This window comes from Palaemon carinicauda, chromosome 2 (assembly GCF_036898095.1).
Source record: "Palaemon carinicauda isolate YSFRI2023 chromosome 2, ASM3689809v2, whole genome shotgun sequence".
NCBI lineage: Eukaryota > Metazoa > Arthropoda > Malacostraca > Decapoda > Palaemonidae > Palaemon > Palaemon carinicauda.
In genome coordinates, this window is record NC_090726.1 from 65,579,475 (window position 1) to 65,602,622 (window position 23,148).

General features: G+C 46.2%; 1 protein-coding gene across 3 annotated transcripts in view; it reads right to left on the reverse strand.

Annotated features, from left to right (window-relative positions):
- LOC137625647 (uncharacterized protein F09G8.5) overlaps positions 1 to 23,148 on the reverse strand; it is a 223,814-nt gene that overhangs the window by 188,637 nt on the left and 12,029 nt on the right. For all 3 annotated transcript variants that reach the window (XM_068356568.1, XM_068356558.1, XM_068356564.1), the window contains exons 2-3: positions 22,126 to 22,191; positions 8,181 to 8,348 (exon numbers count right to left, since the gene is read on the reverse strand). In XM_068356568.1, the coding sequence (XP_068212669.1) occupies positions 8,181 to 8,348; positions 22,126 to 22,191 (234 nt within the window). The remainder of the gene's footprint in view (positions 1 to 8,180; positions 8,349 to 22,125; positions 22,192 to 23,148) is intronic.

The following is a 23,148-nucleotide window of genomic DNA, read 5'->3' on the forward strand; positions in this document are numbered from 1 at the left end:
TAAAAGGTGTCCCACCTAGAGAAAGGATCACCCCTATACTAATTGATTTACACTGACTGCCAATTAAAGCGAGAATTGAATTTAAAATATGTACAATAACCCACCAAGTTATCGGAACCAGTCGTCCAAAATACTTAAGAGAATTGCTACATATTGCGCAGCCAACAAATCGTGTCGATACAAGAATAGTAACAGATGGCTTCAAACTGTTGGAACCTAGATATATGCCTACTTCAGGCTCCAGAGCCTTTAAATATGCAGCACAGAGACTATATAATAAGCTCCCGCGAAACATTCGAATGATTAAGACATTAAGGCTTTTAAGAGGCACCTGAAGACTTTCTTATTTAAACAGTCTTACAAGAGTGACGATTTAACAGTAAATGATCAATACGTGATCTGAAAGGATAAATATTCTGAACGAACAAGGTAAAACGACAGTGGAGGTCCTGTAGAGAGTAGGGTTCTCCTGCTGTATGGGACCGGAAAAGCAGCCATCAAAGTAAAGTAAATAGCAGGTGAAAGGAGCACAGGTGAATGGCGCACACGCAAATGGGGTGTAGGAGAATGGGGCGCGGGTGATTTGCGCGCGGTGGGTAGACAGCGAGTCGGAGTGACGAGCGGTAGGCAGTCTAGAACCAGGAGACAGAACAGGAGACGGACGAGTAGGCGGTCGGCAAGTCGAAGACTGGCGCAGAGCAGAATGCGTCCTTCAGAAGGGCAAACATCCTCCGAAGGGTATTGGGCACGATCCTCAAGCGGCGAGTCCAGAACCGAAGTTCGTGGGCTGGCGTCACCAGGAGAAGGTCCGGGGGCAGGCGGAGGTCGAGAACCAGGTGACGTCGGACGAGGATGCTCCTCCTTCGAGGAGTGCTGCAATGACGAAACTGAAGATCCAAAGAGGCGTCTCTTTACTGATGGCGAAGGAGCACCTCTGAGGCGAAAAGGAGGATGAGCACGTTGGAAACAATGCCCATGTTTAAACTCAAGCGGCTTGTGCTACTACTCGACAGTCTCCCAGAGGAGACCGAAAGAGCAGGAGCTTCAGAGAAAGGTTGAGAAGCAGAAGCAGCCTTGGGTTTCTTCTGCTTCGAAGAAACCTTCAAAGGAGAGGAGTCCCACTTAGACTTGTTCTTTCACCATCACTCAAACCTTTCCCACTGGGAAGCAGACCACTCCCAACACTCAGCACACTTATTCACATCACGCCATTGACCTCTACAGGAAGGGCAAAGGGTGTGAGGAATGTACCGTACAAGTGGCCCTTAAGACCAGGGCAGGTATGCATGGCCGCCAGAAGTCAACAAACACACGCACACACTGAAAAGGGAAAGCAAAATAGCATTAATGGCAGTCCAAATATGAACAAGGATGAAGAGCAGCAACGACCGTTCACCATCCGAGACAAAAGCAAAGTGAGCTCAATCACAGGGGTGTGAGTGGGAGGGGTTGCAAGCTACTCTCCCTACCCCCCACTAACTAGGTGGATGGGTATTTAAACCCTTGCTAAATTTTAATGGATCGTCCTTTCAGCTTCGCAGAAAATAATACCCCTAATAAATAGCATATGTCTGTATTCCAGTTATGGAACAAATTATTATTATTACAGTGAACCCTCGTTTATCGCGGTAGATAGGTTCCAAACCCGGCCGCGATAGCTGAAAATCCGCGAAGTAGGGACACCATATTTACGTATTTAATTAACATGTATATTCAGACTTTTAAAACCTTCCCTTTACGTAGTACTGTTAACAAACTACCCTTTAATGTACAGAACACTTAATGCACGTACTACAGTACCCTAAACTAAAACAGGCACAAATATTAAAGGCGATTTTATATCATGCGTTTCCTAAACACGCCAAAAAGCACGATAAAAAATTACAACCAATGTTTTGTTTACGTTTATCTCTGATCATAATGAAGAAACAGACGCATTTACACATCTGTGTATAGGTTAGTTTTTGCATCGACAGCAATCTTACTAAGTATTGATTATATGTTGATTTTGTTATTACCAATGTTTTACTTAATTTTTCTTAGGACTTCCAAATAAATGAAATGAATGCCATTTATATAATGTTTTTCTTTATGACACCGCCTGAAACGGAAACCTTCCATTCGTTTACTGTACGCTCCATCTTCGATCGTAATACACAAACGAAGGCATTAAACGCGCATGATGAAAGTGATAAATAATGATATTAAAAGCTTTTAGTAAATATGTTATTACAAATATTACTTACCGTATCTATATAAAATCCTACATATGTAGCAAAGCAGGAAAACCATTTTTTTTCTTTTTTTTTTTGGCGTTTAATCAACAATAACAAACTGCCGCTAATGACCGAATGATAATTTACGATAATTCTAAACTGTTACTAAAGATGATTCTCCATTCCATATCCAAAATACTTTTCCTAACTTCAGTTATAAGTCAACTTGTACCCCCCTCAATTATGAAACCATCTAAAAAAAAAAAAGTAAGAGAAGGAGCAAGTACTAGGCCAATTTTTAAAGTTGTCGAACAATTAAGTTATCGCTATAACGTTCGATGTGACAGTGCGAGATTGGAGAAAGTAAGGAAAATTGAATCATGATTGATTTTCAATATAAATGAAACTTTGTCAGGCAACAAAGATTTCCTTTGTTAGTGAGATAGAGGTAATGAATGAGAGGTAGTGAAAAGTAGCCCCCCCCCCCCCACACACACACACACACACACAGAGAGAGAGAGAGAGAGAGAGAGAGAGAGAGAGGAGAGAGAGAGAGAGACAGAGAGAGAGGAGAGAGAGAGAGAGACAGAGAGAGAGAGACAGACAGACAGAGAGAGAGAGACAGAGAGAGAGAGAGAGACAGAGAGAGAGAGAGAGAGAGAGACAGAGAGAGAGAGAGAGAGAGAGAGAGAGAGACAGAGAGAGAGAGAGAGAGAGAGAGACAGAGAGAGAGAGAGACAGAGAGAGAGAGAGAGAGAGAGAGAGAGAGAGAGAGAGAGAGAGAGAGAGAGAGAGAGAGAGAGAGAGAGAGAGAGAGAGAGAGAGTTGTTTTAAATGTAATAAACAAAAAAATATGATAGCCTAACACATTGGTGCTTATGTAATATCAACTGTATAGATGGTTTGAATAAGTTAAGAAATGGTATAAACAATACTTCGTACGCGCATATTCTTGAGACCGGCAGCTAGACGTCAGCTGATCTGATCACAGCCAAGAGTAAAACAAAAAGAAGTCAACAATACTCGATTTTTAAAACACACCCGAAATTTTAAAAAAAAGTACACGCTTTCTTAATGTGCAATTAACTATTTAAAGAGTAGCAATTTTCTAGAATAAAATGATGTTTCCCCCAAAAATAGTGGTTTGCTGATGAAATCGGATGCCGTATTTAATGAAAAAAGTCCGCGAAGTCGTGAATCCGCGATGGTCGAACCGCGAAGTAGCGAGGGCTCACTGTATTATCATTATTATTATTATTATTATTTCTAGCTAAGCTATAACCCTAGTTGGAAAAGCAAGACACTATAAGCCCTAGGGCTCCAACAGGAGATGGATTCAGAGCGAGCTGGTGTTCTGACCATAAAAAATTTAAGCGAGGTGGCAGCCAACCTCCTGGCAGAAGATGGGGGGATAGCATTGGATGCTCCTGCTCTGCTCGCATATTCATTAGATCAACCGCTTTAAATTTGGCCATTGTAGAGAGCCGACGTACTGTACTCCGCTACCTCTCCGTTTTCTTTTCAACGCCTATACTGTACAGTACTGCCTTTGCTTTTTTTTTTACTTTTTCAGGTGTAACTGTCCTGTTTTTTGAAGCAGCAGCATGCCGTTTTGTCTGGGCACGACTAGCCATACTTCTGGTGGTCCTTGGAGACATCCTCATTAGCCTTCCCCTTAGTGCAGATGATACTTCTGCACGGAGTTGTTTCTTTGCGGCGACTGTCAGGTGTGGCCATCCTCCCAGTAGGAGAAGTTCGGCTGGAGGAGGTATGTCGGAGGAGGAAGAAGACAAAGAGGGATCTTTCATCCTCAAGCTCTGCCTCGAAGGCCAAGAGACTCAAACTTTTAGTTTCCTCTTTAGGAACTACACCTCATGGCTATGCCTATTGGGTCTTCTCTAAAAGACATGCAGGTAAGAGGGATGTGCTTTTGACCCCTGAATGACTTTAGAGTCCAGAAGACCTTGATGCTTCCCCTGGTGAAGCAGTGGTGCCTTCTTCCCATGAGAAGTCCTCTCTTGATGCTCTTCATGAGGCGTGGCCATCCTTGGGACTTTCGGATTCCCCTAGAAAGACCAGCTTCGGGAGTGTTAAAACGTGACACACAGCAGGGGCCTCCATCTGCTCCTGCCGTGGTTGCCCTTGGCCCTTAACCTTCGCATGCCGAGACGGAGGTCCTTTCTATCTGGCCCTGTACCCCAAGCCTCTTCTTCCTACGCAGTTTCTCCTCCAGTCCCCAGGTTCTGCAGGCTGTCCCTCTCAAGGTTAACAATCTCGCTTGCGCATCCCCTGGGGTGAGCTAACATGCTGAGCCTGCTCAGTGAGGGGAGTTTGCTCTCTTCTTCGGACACCCTCAAGCAGACGTGAGTTATTGTCCATGCTCGGGAGAACACCTCAAGTTCCTCGTAAGCATGCTCACATTTCGTCATCAGCGCACTCCAGCTCTTCAGAGCAAGCAGGGAGCGCTTACAACCTCCCCCTAGAGACAAGTGGGCCACCATTACACCAGTACAGCTTACAAGATCCCAGCAAAGCGTGCTCGTTTACAGATAGCAGAGCATGCCCCTAAAGTGCCCACCCCTGCAGGAGATTCTCCCGTTGAGGTGGGGAGGTCTGTATACTAATCCAAAGACCTCTTTCACTCTAAGCCTCATGCACATCCAGCTGAGTGCCCTGTACCTTAAGGATTGGTCTAGAGGTATATGTTTGCAAATCTATCCCTATCTCTATCTGAAAGGTATAGATACTGATTCATCATCATTGACAGAAATACCAGATGGCCCCAGATTACACCTGTCAAAAATCAGATGAAGGAAAGTTACACAAAAGCTATAAACAATTAGGTTAGCGTACACAGAGTCCCCAAGTCAACGGTAATACCACATTGAAAACACACCTTCTCGTCCAATCATCAAAGTTAAATAGCGTTGGGTCTAATTAGATGCAATTAAAAATGTTCTGTGGTGGGTGTGTAAAAATACTAACAACATATGCCCGGCGTGTCGTAGAAAGAGACTACAGTACATGGACAACTACTGCCTTGCAGTCCTTTTTAGCGAAAGGCTACTCCCAATGCCAATAACTATGGAAACTGCTGCCATGCTGTTGGAATATTAAGTGAAAGGTTAGGTTCAAGGCCAATAACTATGGTTAATGACTGCAAGGGCATGCAATCATAACAACCCTCTGCCAAATTATAAACCATGCCTAATGTGATAGCATTTAATGTAGGGTAATGGTGGGAAAGAAGAAGACACGAAGTCCCCTAATGCATAACCAGCATTAGGGGGGGTGAATTTTTCTCGTTGTTCCTATGGAGTTCTCTCCCCGCCAGACTCGAGACAAAAATAAACAATATGACAGCATACAATCATGATGTCAACAGCATGGTCGAGCATTTCCATTATTCCCTTAAAGCAGAGACCAGTGCCAAATTCCAGGACGTAAGGGGGATAAACAATCGACTATGGATTTTATTAGCACACAACAGTTCCACAAGCACCCCTTAATGCTCCACCATCAGAGGCACTCTTCGGACAATTGTTAGCAATATCTGCAGGCATATTTCTGGATCCAAATGAAGCCACCTTCCCCTCCGACATCCGTAGAGCAGAAGAAGAAATTATGCAAGCCAGTAAAACATATACCACAGCCAAGAAATATTTAGCAAAAGGTAAAGAGGTATACGTTGTGTTTATGGATCTGGAAAAAGTGTAAGACAGAGTTGATATGGAAGCGATGTGGAATGTGATGAGGTTATATGGAATTGGTGGAAGGTTATTGCAAGCAGTAAAAAGTTTCTACAAAGGTAGTAAAGCATGTGTTAGGATAGGAAATGAAGTGAGCGATTGATTTCCGGTGAGAGTGGGGCTGAGACAGGGATGTGTTGTCGCCATGGTTAACTTGAATGTTGAAGGAGTGGTGAGAGAGGTGAATGCTCGAGTGCTTGGACGAGGATTGAAACTAGCAGACGAGAATGACCATGAATGGGAGGTAAATCAGTTGTTGTTTGTGGATGATACTGTACTGGTTGCAGACGCAGAAGAGAAGCTTAGCCGATTAGTGACAGAATTTGGAAGGGTGTGTGAGAGAAGGAAGTTGAGAGTTAATGTGGGTAAGAGTAAGGTTATAAGATGTATGAGAAGGGAAGGTGGTGCGAGGTTGAATGTCATGTTGAATGGAGAGTTATTTGAGGAGATGGATCAGTTTAAGTACTTGGGGTCTGTTATTGCAGCAAATGGTGGAGTGGATGTGCGTCAAAGAGTGAATGAAGGATGCAAAGTGTTGGAGGCAGTTCAGGGAGTGGTAAAGAATAGAAGGTTGGGCATGAATGTAAAGAGAATTCTGTATGACAAAGTGATTGTACGGATCGGAGTTGTGAGGAATGAAAGTGACGGAGAGACAGAAATTGAATGCATTTGAGATGAAGTGTCTGAGGAGTATGGCTGGTGTATCTTGAGTAGATAAGGTTAGGAACGAAGTAGTGAGGGTGAGAATTGGTGTAAGAAATGAGTTAGCAGCTAGAGTGGATATGAATGTATTGAGGTGGTTTGGCCATGTTGAGAGAATGGAAAATGGCTGTCTGCTAAAGAAGGTGGTGAATGCCAGAGTTGATGGGAGGAGTAAAAGAGAAAGGCCAAGGTTTGGGTGGATATATGGAGTGAAGAAAGCTCTGGGTGATAGGAGGATAGATGTGAGACACAAGAAAGCATGCAAGAGATGGGAATGAATGGCAAGCGATTGCGACGCAGTTCCGGTAGGCCATGCTGCTTCCTCTGGTCGCCTTGGATGACCACAGAGGTGGCAGCAGTTAGGGATTCAGCGTTATGAAGCTTCATCTGTGGTGGATAACGGGGGAGGGTGGGCTGTGGCACCCTAGCAGTACCAGCCGAACTCGGTTGAGTTCCTCGTCATGCTGGGAGGAGCGTAGAGAGGAAATGTCCCATTTTTATTTATTTGTTTGTTGTTGGCTACACCTCCCCACCCCCCAAAATTGGGGGAAGTGCCTTGGTATATGTATGTATGTAAGAAATCTTACATCCTTAAAGAATAGAATGTACCAAATATGCATTCCTCAGAATAGATTTACACCCTCCCCCTGTCACCCACATACTTGAGGCTTCATTGCATCCTACAGTGCAAACAAAAGTACTACGAAATGTCAGTGGAAGGAAGAATTACCTTGACATTAATAGACAAGCTTCAACCAGCATACATCACAAAGGATCTTTTAGTGATCCAAAGTATTTTTTGTTTTTAGAAGAGTATTGTAATGATTGTTAGACAGTACTTGTAGTGGTATACTGTATACCAAAACATGCACTCCCATGAATGTCTTGAAAATAGGCTGACAACAAACACAAGATGAAATCAAAGCATATCTTTAAAACAAATTCCAATGTATAATAAAATAATATTTAATTTTGCAATTTACTATATGTATCAAACTATTTTATGTAAGTCAAAAATATTCCCAACATTTGCAGGTGTATTCCATTCAATGTAAATATTTCCAGCTACCTTTCCATTTGCAGGAAGTGGCTTTATGTCAGATGTGTGCAAATGTAAAACTAGTTCATACCAACTAGCATTTCTATACAAATCCTGACAGGCAAAATGTAACGAGGTGCTGCGACCAAACCAAAATAAGAGTAAATTTTGAAACAAGTGCTAATCATTAGGACACCTGAAGGTAATTGGTATAATGCTCCGGGCAGGCTAATAAGAATCCCAAACTATTTTTTTATCTTTCTGCTGACAAGATGGTATTTGGAAACAAATAGCATATGAATAGTGTATTTGGAAAGACTCACAGAAATAATAAATTTTATTATCATCAAAAGGAGGTGGTTTAGCAGCCCAACGAATCAAACATGATACTTACAGAGCTGGCCTAAATAATTAATAAACAATAGTCATAAAATGCAGAATGAAGAATAAAATAAAACCACATTATTTACTTACTGCTCAAAATTTGCACATGGATTATCTGCAAGCCATAAACTCTTGAGCTTTGGTAAGTTACGGAGGTACAAGACTTCATTAATGTCAGTTATAGAGTTTTTTCTTATGTACAACTCTTGTAGATGAGGGCAGTACTGGAAATCAGCTAGTGTCCGAATGTTATTAACACTGTAAAAGACAAACACAAAGTTATCAAAACACATACTAAATACTATTTTACATACAGTGCATAATGCTAAAAAAACAGAAAGGTTTAAAAAATTGAATTTGAAAGTTATTTATATTCTTCCTAACCATACAAACGTGAACCTCTTTACTGTGGAGACACGTTTCAGCGATAGCCGAAATTAGCCGTAAAACTGTAAGCGAGGTGTTACTCACCTTCGCTGGTTAGCAGTGGTTAGCAGGTGGTAGAACTACCACCCCGATGACACACGCAGTGGCCAATACAAGCCACTTGGCAATTGCAAGTAGGACTTCCTCAGGGTAGGTGACAGCAGGCCATTATGTGTAAAGAGCTTCAGGTTTGTATGATAAGGAAAAATACAAACATGTTCCGGCATCAAATACAAACCTTTCAGCTCTTTACTATAGAGACTCATGCCTAAGTGGGTGAAAATCAAAGATCAACTGGCTGGTTCCTGATCCGGGGTGTGACTTAAGCTTCATATGAGCTGTAGAAGAGTACACCTTATCACTTCGCTAACTCCCAATAAGAGATAACTGCATGAGCAATTGTGCGAAGGTGCGACAACTAAGTACAGTACTGTAATGTAACTCATCAAGGTAAGACTTCACTTGGCTATGCTTTTCTTACCTGGACATTATCCGACTTCCACCTCACTGGAAGAACGGGGACGTAATAATATACTGTAATGCCTATATTAGGATATATAAGGAATAATGATAACCACCTAAAGTCAAAGGATGTCAACTTACAGAGTTACTCGGTTTGCTCAAGCCCCAAGTCAGGTGACAGGTGAAAGGCTAGTCCTTTGCCAATCATATTAGACTTACAGCCGGGTAACATCTGCCCTTCACTGACTGCTACTTGTCCTACTAGGGAGCTGATGTGTTATTAATCACATTTTATGCATCCACCACAGGACCTATGGAGAATGTGTCGAGGCTCCTGTGGCTTACATCTCGCAGGTAGTGGGCAGTGAAAGTAGACTGACTTTTCACACACCTATCAGTAAGACCTGCACCACACTGAAGTTCTTTTGAACGCCAGGGAGGTACCAATGCCCCTGACGTCACAAGTTCTAGGACTTGATCAGATGTTTTAGAGCTTTTACTGTAGGGGATTCTTAGGATATTTGTGCAGTCGACACTCTAGTTAGAAAAAGAAAAACCCTACGATTGTGTATCCGTTAACAGAAGGTAATCAGAGATTTATGTCCAAACCCTGTTGACTCACTATATAGGTCGTGAACCGCAATATTCTGGGGTTCTCCATTAAGCTTGAAGTTTTGTTATGCCACAAGTTTGGAACTTTGTCTTGACTAAGTTGACCTTGAATGAAAGGATTTGTCTTGATCCTAACTGCCAAGATTGACTGCTGTTAACTTTTTGTGTTTAGTATCTGGAACCCGATGGGATGGTAATTTGAAGGAGGATTTTTTTGTAGTTTATATTGTTTTTGTGTGTGGTTACTCAGTAACCTGTTCCTAATGATTTTTATTCATGTGTCTTCAACATGTGAATGATTTATTTTTTCTCAAAGCATTTTTAGTATAGTTACTGTAGGACTGAAGTGAAAAGGATTACTAGGTTTTTTTTTACAATAGAAATTTAGTTATCAAAATTTGTCAATGTTAGTCAACCTAGTTATTTGTTTAATTTTTCTTATTAAATCTGTTTCTAATAAGTCTCTTTCAATATACTTCCTCCCACACTGTGTCCTGTCACCAACCTAGAGTTGATTTACATTTTTTTTCCCTTTCTCCTTATGTTCTTAAAGTTTACTTAAGCTTGAAGAGAACTTACCTAAAGAAGATAGAGCTAATTATCATAAATTACTGATTTTCCCCAGAATTAAATAAACAGTCATACTACTGTACCTGTTATTTCAGCAAGCTCATGGCAAGAAAAGGTAATAGGGAAATGATATTTTCAATATAAAATACGTGAGTCACGTCTTGCTGAACGCTCGACGTCACGTCTTACTGGACGCTCGACGTCACGTCCTGCTGGACACTCGACCACGTTTTAGCTGAACGCTCGACGTCACGTCCTGCTGGACGCTAGACGTCACGTTAGCTGGACGCTCGGCGCCACGCTCTGCTGGACGCTCGACGTCACATCTGGCTGCTTGACTCCTTTGGGTTAAAGCGGCTGAAACACGAAATTTAACAGGGGAGTTGTAAAGACGTTCGTCATAAAGAACCTCTCGACTAGAAGCCTTACGACGCTTGGCGTCTAGGTGTGAAGCTTCCTGATGCTCAGGGTCCAGGCCTGCTACTCTCTTGTTGTCCGCAGGCTGATAAACTTGCATGAGCGAAGAGAGTTTCTGTTGCATATCTTGCAGCATATTAAAATTAGGGTCAACTTGTTGTGGCTTTCTACGCCATTTAAAGAACACGCAGAGCGTCCAGAGGATGATAACCAGTCTGACGGTAGAGGAGTATGAACCGAGGTCATGCCAGGCTCAGACAACTGTCCTGCAACTGGGTGAGTTGGACATTTATTGAAAGTTGCCGACGTCCTTAAAGGACGTTTGGCAGGAGAGCTTTCCTTCGATAGAATGAAAACGCTCAGGACTGCTCCAAAGACTACAACTAGGAGCTTGCGGTGTCATGATAGGACGTTGATTGACCATGTCCATCTTCCTCTTCAGAGGACTGGAAGCTTGACGCCAGCCCCGTCTGGACGCTGCGTCATCCGAAGATGACGAAAACACTTTTACCTCACCTTTCCTATGATGAAGGCGAGTGTCCTGGGAAGCATCAACAGGTATGCTCGAGGGGACGTCTGCTCGGGAGCTAAAGCCTCTCGTTTCCTTTTGTTGTTCGACATTCCTTCTCCCAGGGGTTGGGGAGCTTGGAAGAGGTCTATGGTTAGAACGTTCGACATTCCTTCTCCCAGGGGTTGGGGAGCTTGGAAGAGGTCTATGGTTAGAAGAATGACAGGTCCTAGCAGACGCACCCTCTATTTGAGGGGTGGTGCTTAGGCCGAAACAAACAGCCCAAAACTGGACAACTTACTCCTATACACGAACCTCATGAAGTTCGGAAGGATGAGGAAGTGGAAGTAAGCATCCTGGAGGTCTAAAGAGACCATCCAGTCATACTTTCTTACTACTGCTAGGACTGATTTCAATGTCTCCATGGAGAACTTTGTCTTCTGAACGAAGGCGTTGAGAGCACTTACATCCAGGACCGGTCAATAGCCTCCTTCTCCAATAAGAGAGACATTTGATGTTGCATAGCCTGTCTCTTTGGCTCCTCTCTCTATCTGGCAGAGAGGTCTATCAGAGTTACTATTAAAGGAAGTTTCACTAGGAAAAGAATTCCGCATCCCACCTTTAGTAATAGTACGGACCAAAGGTCTGCTCCTCTCCTCTCCCAGGCTCGCCAGAAGTTGTTTAGACTGGCTCCTACTGTTGTCTGTGCGGATTAGAGAAAAAAGTAGGCAGAACCTTCCTTGCTGATTTAGACACCAACTCCTGTGTGACCTTTAGGGCTAAAGCGGAAGAGACCTCTTAGACCAACTCTTGAGGAAGAAGAGAGGAAGAAAAAAGGAGTGCGTACCTCAATTCTGACTTCTGAATGGGTGTAACCCCAATGGACAGAAAAGAACATATTTGGGCTCTTTTCTTAAAGACCCAGCTGTGAAAAGGGCTGCTAACTCATTGGAACCGTCCTTTAAGGCTTTATCCATGCCTGACATAATGAGGCTGTGACTATCAGTGTCCACAGCCTTCAAGACAGAAACCTTCTTCCCCAAGGCTCCCAGAGTCCAGTCAAGGAAAGTGAATACTTCGAAAGCTCTGAAGATGCCTTTGAGAGGATGATCAAGCTCTGACGTTGACCAGAGTGTTCAGGTCCTTCTCATGGCCATCCGACGCGGAGCGTCTACTAGACTCGAAAAGTCTCCTTGGGCAGAGGTAGGAACTCCCAAGCTGAGAAATTCTCCCGTCTCGAACCAAACACTAGATCTGGAGGCCAATCTAGCCGAGGGAAAAGGGAAAAACAGTATTAACCTGGTTATTCTTGGATTGCATCCAGTCTCCCATCATCCTCAAAGCTCGTTTAGATGATCGAGACAGCACCATCTTTGTAAACAGAGACTCCTTCGACGCCTTCCCTAGCGTAAACTCTGAAGGCGGGGAACGAGGAGCAGCAGGCACAAAAAATTCGGAAACTCTTCAAAAAAAACTCATGAGTTTCTTTAAGTCAACCGAAGGATGAAGGATCTTAGGATCTTCTACGAGAATTCCTCTAAAAGATAAGTAGGGGAAAGGAGATCGTCGATTCCTTCCTCCTACAAGTCTCCAACCAAGGTAGAGACGTCTTGTTTCCAAGGAGTCAACTCCTTAAAGTCCTGAATTCTGGCCTCAATGGGTCAAAGATCATTGCTTACTTTTTCTTACTTTTAGGTGTTTATTTCTTGCCTTCCATCAGACACTAAGAGTCTGTTCAGGCGGGCCTTGGTGTGTGAAAATAATTTCTTTCCAGTTAGTATTTTTCTCTGTATTTTTCTTATAGCGCCTGGCGTAACGATGTTCCAACGCTCGACGCTCGTAGTCATTACGATCGGAACTAAGACGTTCGCGATCTCGACTGGTGTAATCACGACGTCCGAGTCTTGATGCTTGACGTCACGTCTAAATGCTTGACGTTCGGCGTCACGTCTAACTGCTTGATGCTCGGTGTATGCTTGATACTCGACGTCAAGTCCAACTGCTGGACGCTTGACGCCTGCTGGACGCTAGACGTCATGCAACTGCTTGACGCTTGGCGCCCCATGACTCTCAGAACAATAACGTTGTGGTTTAGACGCTCAGAACTATGTTTGACACTAGGCGTCACGTCCAACTGCTTGACACTCAGCGTCATGTCTAACTGCTTGACACTCGACGTCAAGTCCTACTGCTGGAAGCTTGACGCTCGGCGCCACGTGACTCTCGGAACAATGACCCTCGCGATTCAGACACTCGGAACTATGACGTTCGCACCTAGAACATTCGCTCATCCAACAAGAGAGACAAAGAAGTTAAACTCAGTTTCAAACATCGAGTCAAACTCTTACAGCAGCGTTAATAGCTTGCCGTCCAATGCTCTGATGCTCGGCGTTACGTGTCATGACTTCCAACTACTCGACGTTTGGCGTGATGTAGTCCATTCCTTAACGCTCGCCGTCCATCTTGACGCTAACATTAAGGTGTTAAGCATCTAAACGCTCAGCGTCATGACGAGCAACCCTCTTCTTGTCTAACAGTATGGGAAATACGTAAGACGCCAGCCCTGTCTGTGAACTGAGTCAACCGATGGCGGAGATAACACTTTTACCTCGCCTTTCCCATGGCGAGGGCGAGCGTTCTGGGAAGCGTTAACAAGAACGCTCGAGGGGACGTCTGCTCAGGCGGTAACGCCTCTCGTTTCCTTTTGCCGATCGACATTCCTTCTCCCAGGGGTTGGGGAGCTTGGAAGAGGTCTAAGGGTAGAATAACGACAGGTTCGAGCAGACGCACCCTCCACTGTGATTAAATTCACTGCACTAATTTAGTACTGAAACTTGCACTTATTTAACTCTTTCACATAAGACCATAAATAGACCTGCCCGCTGCGAGAGAATTTAGTCTTCCGGCAAGGGCTTGAATGAGAATGCAATAGGTTATCTGATTAATATTAGAATTCCCAATATCGAAAAAATAAATAAAGATAAAAAGTAATTTGTGGGATTGTATCGATTGTCATGAGTACTACGTAGCGTAAATTTAACTGTACGCTAGTTTTATTCAAACTCTGAAAATAGATCGATGATTATCTAAATAAAGTATAATAATAGGGCAAATATTTTCTTAAAACAATATATTCCTTTTATCTTATAAAAACTTGAATACTTTTGGTTTGTAAGTTAGTATTCAATTATCATTCTTTGCATAGAAAAAGAAAAGAGTTTGCAAGTCATACTACGTAGTCTACGTAGTTTACGTCATGTGATTGTGACGTCATAGTGTTGGCGGAGTGTTTTCCTTCCGCCATCATGTTTTTAAGAGTAGGTTCGTTATTTGTACAGTAGGTGGAAAAAACACCTTATCCTACCCCTTTCAAGTTACGAACATAGCGATCATAATCCAACCACTAACTCTCAGTCAAAATAAAACCAAAAGAGCGAAAGCCAACTGTAAATTGTACATCACCAAGATAACCGCAATTATACAGTTAAAATCCAACGATGTTGCCGGCGTGAGCAGCAGGGAAGATCTGATGAATCATGGAATGGTTCCAGGTACCTCGCTAGAGGGCGCACAGGTGGAACACCTGGCTACCCAATCTGCGATTGCCGCGAGTTTGACATTTCTGCCGGATGTCAGGGACGTATAGCTATATATATAACTACCGGGTAAGTCAGATGTTTAAAAATTTGAGGTTCTAGCTGGGTCCCCTTGCCCAGTATAAAAAAATCGAGGGGTGGTGCCCAGTACCCCGTCCTCTTGACTGTTTATCTTTTGCCCAAATTTCTGGGTATACCACCGCTTTATCTTTTTGTGTAGTGAATGCTGGAGTGTGGTCGGCATTCGGACACTAGGCAGTCTGCGTGCTACATCTTGCCACAGTCCGCAAACTACTACAACAAGTCCATACTCGCTAGAGACTAAACAGTAAAGAGGACTACTATTTAACAGGAACAAGAATGTAGATATCAGCAGGCTGTAGAGACAACTGTCACGCAGTTACAGTTATTGGGAAACAACTGCAAATCCTCTTTTCCTTAATCTCCAACATGCATGACATAAAAGAAAAGCAAATGACTAAAACAGCCAATTGAGGGCTCTGGAAGTACATCTGTACTCTGGCAGCTAAAAACAAAGTGGCTACACAGTGTTTTGGCGAGATGGGGACCTTCCGCTCCACCCACCAATACCTACCTACGCCTCATTATATTTCTAACAGCCAAGACCCAGCTAAACTGAAAAAATCACAAATTTTAAGTAATTTGTATTTTTCCTAACAGTACTTACCTCGAACTACTTTCTTAGGAGTATCTGTGATCTCCTCCCAACCGACCAGAGTTTTGTGTAGTTTACCCTACTCCCGTTTTCTGTGAGGGTTAACCTCAGGCGGAGTGATACGCGCCCTGAGGCTAACCCCGGGTCAGGGAGCATGCTTTCTCAGGTCTCGACCTCCAGTAAGTTCTTGGTAGCTTAGGTTCTTAAGAAGTCCAGTAAGGCACTCGGGGAAGGAAGGGTGGGCCATTACCCGAAAGTAGTTCGAGGTAAGTATTGTTAGGAAAAATACAAATTACTTAAAATTTGTGATTTGTTCCAACACGGAGTACTTACCTCGAACTACTTTCTTAGGAGACTTACACTTTAGGAGGTGGGAGTGGCCTTCCAGACCTAGAGACCGAGGTAAGCATGATCAGGGGAACCTAGATAGGAGGCTAGGTTCTGTTGCCATTCATGAAACACGGAAAATAGGGAAAAAACAACACAAAAAGCTCTTAGTGTCTTAAGTAACTCACCTCTGCAAGAATTCCTAGGAGACATGTCCTTCCGATGATTGCGTGTCTTGAAACAGGCTCAGGGGGACTACCCGAGTACATCTTCAAGCGGAAAAAGGGGAAGGAAGAACAAGGGGGGTTAAGGAACGAACCTGTGTCTCTTGGTCTTACCCTCCGCGGTTGTTTATGGGGCTATGTCGTCAAACCGTTTGAGCGCGGAGATGACGGTTCCTATTGAGAATCCGTCCAAGGACTTCCTCGAATAGTCCTTTAGGTAGTGAGCCGTGAAGGTTGACTGGCTAGACCAAGTGCCAGATCTCAGGATTTGGCCCACCGCCATATTCTTTTCAAATGCTAACGAGGTACTTAGACTCCTTATGTCGTGGGGCCTGGGCTTACCCGGCAGGGGAATTCCCGCACTGCTGTATGCCCTGATAATCACCTGCCGCAGCCAGAAGGAGATGGTGTTCTTTGAGATTGGCTTCTTCACTGGGCCTGAGGAGACAAACAGACTTTTGATATTAGGCCGAAGTTTAGCCGTCCTCTCTAGGTATTTCCTTATTGCCCTGATAGGGCACAGCTTTAAGTCCTTCGGGTTGTCCGAACGGGGAATTGCTGGTATTGAGAATCCCTCAAACCTGGGATCCCACACGGCTGGATTCTGGGTCTTAGCTACAAAGGATAGTACAAACTTGAAGGAAGCCTCTCTCCAACCCTTCGAGTGCGAGACCTCGTAAGACAGTCCATGAATCTCCCCTACCCTTTTAGCTGAGGCCAAAGTAAGCAGGAAAACAGTCTTGAGGGTGAGATCTTTGTCCACAATGTCTTTTAGGGATTTGAACGGGGGTTCTGATAACATCTTCAGAACCCTGGCCACATCCCACTGTGGCACCCTAACGGCTTGAGGGGGGCATGCCTGCTCGAAACTCTTGATGAGCATCGAGATATGTCTAGAGGCTCCCAGGTCGATGCCCTTCAGGAGGAAAACTTGGCCTAATGCTGCACGGACTCCCTTGATGGCCGGAATAGACATGTTTATCACGTCCCTGAGATAGACCAAGAGTCCGCAACCTCCGGGATGGAGGCCTTCAGTGGCTTGATGTTCCTGGAGGAGCACCACTTAGTAAAAGTTGGCCCACTTTGCTTGGTAGACTGCTGCAGATGAACATCTCAGGTACCCTGACATCCTTGCTGCTGTCTTCGACGAATAGCCTTCCTTCCTCAGGAGACGCTCGATAACCTCCACGCGTGAAGGCGGAGGGACAGAGGGTTCTCGTGGAACCTTTGAAAGTGGGGCCAAGGTGGAAGACACGCTAGTTCCTTTAGATCCACGAACCATTCTCTCTCTGGCCACCAGGGTGCTACCAAAGACATCTTCAGGTTGTGGGCCCTCCTTACTCTGTTGAGCACCTGCCTGAGCATCGCGAAGGGAAGGAAGGCGTAGACGTCGAGATTGTCCCAAGGGTGCTGGAAGGCGTCCTCTAACGCTGCTCTTGGGTCTGGCACAGAGAACAAAACACGGGGAGCTGTGCATTCAGTCTTGTCGCAAAGAGGTCCAACACTGGCGACCCCCATTTTTGGATGATGACTTTTGCTACTACTGGGTGTAGGGACCATTCGGCTCCTACTACTTGTCCCATCCTGCTGAGGCCGTCGGCCAGGACCTTCCTTTTTCCTGGAATGAACCTTGCTGAGATCCTGATCTGCTCCGCCTCGGCCCATTTAAGAAGTTCCAACGTGAGGTCGCACAACTCCTTCGATTTTAGTCCTCCCTGCTTCTTTATGTAGGCCACCACCGTGGCGTTGTCGCACATCAGTGCCACGGTGTTCCCCCGGAGTAGATTGACGAACTCTAGGCACGCCCTTCGAACTGCCCTCATTTCTAGGACGTTTATGTGTTGAGCCTTCTCCTCGTCCGTCCATTTTCCTCTTGCTGACCTTCCGAGGAGGTGGGCACCCAACCCCCCCTTGGATGCGTCCGTGAACAGGAGCATCTCGGGAGGGTCGGCTGCGAAGGGCATTCCCTTGAGTGTGTTCGATCTGCTGCGCCACCACTCCAGGACTTCCTTTGTTTCCGGGAGAACAGGAATCACTTTGTGGGGGGAGTGCCTCTGGTTCCAGAGCTCCTTCAGATTCCACTGGGCCCCTCTGACCTTGAGCCTCCCCTGGGGGACCAGTTTTTCCAACGATACGAGATGTCCTATCAATCTTTGCCAGTCCTTCGCTCTCCTGGGCTGGTCCGACAGGAAGGGACGGAGGATCTGGTCCAAGTTGTCTAGTCTCTCCGCGGAAGGGAAGGCTCTCGCCAACCGGGAGTCCAAGACCATCCCGAGGTAGGTCATCCTGGTGGAGGGTATCAGTTGAGACTTCTCCAGGTTGTTGATGATGCCCAGGACATTGCAGAACTGCAGAAGCTTCGTGCCTTGCTCCCTCAGTACTTCCCCTCAGGCTGAAAGTAACAACCAGTCGTCCAGGTACCGAATCAGGCGGATGCCATGTTCGTGTCCCCATACTGAGACTGTTGTGAGGACCCTCGTGAAGACTTGAGGAGCTGTGGACAGCCCGAAGCAGAGGGTCTTGAACTGCAATGTCTGGGCACCCCATATTACCCTTAGGTACTTCCTGCTGGAGGGGTGCACGGGGATTTGGAAGTATGCGTCCTTGAGGTCTATGGACATCATGAAGTCCCCTTCCCTCGCGGACGCCAGGACCGACTTCGGGGTGTCTATCTTGAAGTCGGTCTTGCACACAAACTTGTTGAGGGCTGAGAGGTCTATGACGGGTCTCCAACCTCCCGTTGCCTTCTCCACCAGGAAGAGTCTGCTGTAGAACCCCGGGCCCAGGCCTTGGACTTGTTCTATCGCTCCTTTTGCCAACATCACCGAGACTTCCTCTTGCAGAGCTGTCCTCCTTAAGGGGTCCTTTGGAGCCAACCACTCTGCCCGTAGGTCTGGTATTAGGGGCAGAGGGTCCGCTAGGAAGGGTAGCCTGTACCCTTCTTTCAGAACTGTTACGGTCCACGGGTCTGCACCGTGGTCTTTCCATGCTTGCCAAAAATGTCTGAGGCATCCCCCCACCTGAGGCTTGGGCAGGAGTAGGGGGCCTCTCTCCCTATCTCCTTCTGGAGGAGCGGCCTGCACGCCCTCTCCTGGCTGCCGCGTACGACGGTCTAAAGGAGGACTGGGTTGCCGATGTTCCCCTACGGGAGGGCTGCAAAGGTTGTGACCAAGCCGTCGCTGGGGCGTCTCTCCTGGGATGGCTAGGCGAGGCTCGAGGCAGAGGAGGAGCATCGGAAGCGGTCCTTCTGTGGATGGGCCTTCTCACTGACTGGGGTCTGAGATCACCCACGTCTTTCCGTTTCCTGACCCTTTCCATTATTTCTTCCGCTGCCTTCAGGGGGAAAAGGGAATCATCCCATAGTGGCAGGATTCTCAGGGCTCTCGCTTCTCTGTCCGGAATCCGTCTGTTAATTTTATTAGGGACTGTATTCCTCCTCCGCAGGATCCAGTTGGCGGCTTGAGCTAGAGACTGGTAGGAGACAAACTTCAAGGCCCTACCTCCCGAGCTAATCAGCTCCTTCAGTAGGGCCTGTTTATCCGGGACTGAGAGGTCACAGGAGGCCTGGACTTCTACAAGGGCGGAGGCCCACCAGTCCAGCCAGGAGGACACGATGACCAGGTCCTTGGCTATCTCCTCCATCATTGTAGCCTCCGACTGCGAGAAACAGATCGGAGTCGACGAGGCCCTATCTTCAGATCCTCCTTGGCCTAACACCTCGAGAGCTGGTTCCACCTTACAGGCACCTGGTCGCTGTCCCTTGGGAAGATAAAATTTGCTCTGTGACCTCAAGCCCTGGAGCAGCTTGGAGGAACTTTGGGTCTTGGGAACCTCTGCATGGGTGGCCACAATCTTATTGACGTACGCCCTACCCAGCCTAACATCCCTGGCAATCGGAAGTGCTAGGGATGGTCTATGTTGAACAGGGGCCTCTACCAGTTTGTTTAGGTTAGAGCGCCAGGAGTCCTCGGAGGAGGGTTCGGGCTCTTCAATTCTGTGATGGCTCCTGATGAGCCCTATCACTCTCCTGCATGCGGACACCTCCGCTGTTACGCCCTCTGCGTTGTCCTCCATCTCCTCCGTAGGGTGATCCGCTGCTCGTGACGGAGCCCCTCTGGCAGGGGCCTCCGTAATAGGCTCTGGACGAAGGATGGGCATTGCCGTAGCGGAGAGGGCCTCCGTCCTAGGTCTCTCCTTCGTCGTGGAGGATCTGGCTTCCGTGGGCTTGCCCGACGGGGGGAGCCGTCTCTCCTTCTCCTGACGGTGACGAGTCACCTTGGAGGATGGGACGATGCTGCCAGTCCAAAGGGACGACTCCCTACGCTGGGCGGATTGAGTCGGAACCTTCGCGGCCTTACGCCTGTCCGATGGGGCTGGAAACGACGTATCCCTCCGTCTGTCGAATCTGCCGCTGGGAGCGTATCTATACGGGGTTCTGGATCTGGGTAGCCAACCCGACGAACTTGGAACTGCTGAGAACTTGGGGAGCTTGCTACGCGGGACCAACACCCATTCTTCTCCAGGCGATCTACTTCTCCTAAACTTCCTTCTGGGGGACCTGGAGCGTCTACCCCCGTGGAGAGACCTGGAGCGTGAGCGGGAACGAGAATGTCTCCTCCGGGATCTTTCACGTCGTCTTCGGGACTTCTTACGGGCCCCGCCCTCCGAGGAACAGAAACTCGTTATGGCTGACGAGTCTGACGATGCGTCGTAACTCGCCGGCGGGGCGGGTGCGCGAAGCTCAGCAGGAAGAATAACCCAACGACCGGCGGAAGACGAGGGCTGCAGGAAGACGTCTGGTAAGGTAGTCGAAGGCGCTGGAGGGGAGCGTGGGCGATCTTCGATGGGGAACCAGGTTCCGAAGCCTTCCTCCATTCTCAAAGGGGACCTGTAGGGTGTCCTCGGAGGTACCCACCCGAGGGAGTCTGATTGGGGCGAGTCGTCCTTCTCGACGGCACCCTTGGCTGTAGAGGTACCTGAAAAACACGCCCAAGAGGCGGGAGACGAAGCCTTCCTCCATTCTCAAAGGGGACCTGTAGGGTGTCCTCGGAGGTACCCACCCGAGGGAGTCTGATTGGGGCGAGTCGTCCTACTCGACGGCACCCTTGGCTGTAGAGGTACCTGAAAAACATGCCCAAGAGGCGGGAGAAGATGCAGTAACATTTTTACCCCACATAGGGTCATCTGACGAGACGTGCCCCACAGGTACCAGGGCTCCATCTTCAGAACACACACCCGTCCCTCCCTCAGGCCCCTCACTTGCCTGGAATGATGCCACTACCCCACTATCCTGCAATACAGACTCCTGGGGAAGAGCCGCCGGCTTCTTCCCCGCAACGGACAAACCTCGTCCCCTACTCTGGGTAGGGGAAGGTGGTATGGAGGCTCGCCCTGATGACGCTCCTGGAGACGTAAGGGGAGAGGAGATGCTCGCCTTCTTAGGGGACCTCTTGGTCGCCTTCTTCTTCGTGCCGAAGCGCACCCACTGAACTTCGTTCCACGATTCGCACTCCGGGCACGTGTCCGTAGGGGAACACACACTGCCCCTACATGACGAACACAAGGAGTGCGGGTCCACCTCCGGTTTCGAAAGAAAAGCACCACACGATTTTCCGGCCATAGGCCCAGGACAACGGCGGGGATGCTCCATTACGCACTAGTAACACACCGTAAGACACAGGAACGCAAGGGAAGGAATAAGGGAAGCACAAAGGTACCATGTGGGACCGCAAAGACACAAGGGAAGGATACAAGTACACCGCGTGGAGACCACGCGAGACACAAAGGGTCACACTGGGATAAGGAGAGCGTCGAGATGTTATCGTGACGCGACCAGAGAACTTACTGGAGGTCGAGACCTGAGAAAGCATGCTCCCTGACCCGGGGTTAGCCTCAGGGCGCGTATCACTCTGCCTGAGGTTAACCCTCACAGAAAACGGGAGTAGGGTAAATTACACAAAACTCTGGTCGTTTGGGAGGAGATCCCAGATACTCCTAAGAAAGTAGTTCGAGGTAAGTACTCAGTGTTAGAACAAAGTCATATTAAAGCACGAATATTTGTACTCAAGTAGGAGCAAATAATTTGGTTCTCCATATTTCACTATCATACAAAGTATTCTAAAATCTTGCCACTCTCCCACTAAGATCTATGGTATGTCTTTAACTATAAATTACTGTACATATCAATGACAAATTAACTGCTATAAAATTCACTTACCTCAAAGATAAAACCTCAACGTTTGGTAATTTTCTGACCACAGAAACATCTGAAAGCTCACTACCCCTGGGGAGATGAGAAAAAAATATACAGTATACAATTGTACACAAAATAAAGGAAAAATTTAATCTGAATAAATAAATTGAAATATGGGAATACATCTCGGCATTCATATTCAATGACAGTATTACACATGAATTCTGATAAGAAGAAGAAGAGATTAATCTTAAATTCAATTCATTTATTTCAATACATACCTAAGTTCATTACTATTCCTCCTCTGGAAAGGTTAGCCATGTCAATTAAATTTAACGAAAAAAAATCTAAGCTATCCCTACTGATACAATAATATGCCTTGTGTAGCACTTCCAAATCCTTCAAGACCTCACTGGTCAGAGGATTAGTTCTATCTGATTGCAAAACCAATATCTCTTTCAAGGGAAGGGGGCTTTAAAGGTATTTGGATAAGGCTTTTGTCCAGAAATCATTCTTGACTGAAATCTGTCAGGAAGGAAAGTGACCCTTTAACTAAAAAGCCTATCATAATCTAAATGACTAGCAATTTGGTCGCAACATTCGTGGATGCCACAAGCTTCTTCGGTTTGGCTGTCTCCAAAAGCTTTAAGGGAGCTTTCCTCAAACTTGGAGAAATATTTCTATGTTCTACAAAAGCCTGTTTCGTTATTAACCACAAGTTTCTCTACAATAAAAGACCCCACTGTGACCTTAATCAGTAACCTATGGGCAAACTGTTCCAGCTTGTATTAGTGCTGATTTCAGCAGTGACCTGGATTGGATTGGACTTAAAGATCTGGGCTATACAGCAAGGCACTGGAGCCTGGGAGTCCATGCAGTGCCAAGATTTATACTATGAGGCAAGAATTAAAAGAGGATTGACAGAAAGATCAAAGAAAGGAAGAAAGATCATAGGTAAAGTTGAAGGATATAAAGAAATTCCAGTTGGGGCCAAAGGAACATTGCAAAAACCCTTAACCTATGCATACAGTGCAACTCTCCACCCAC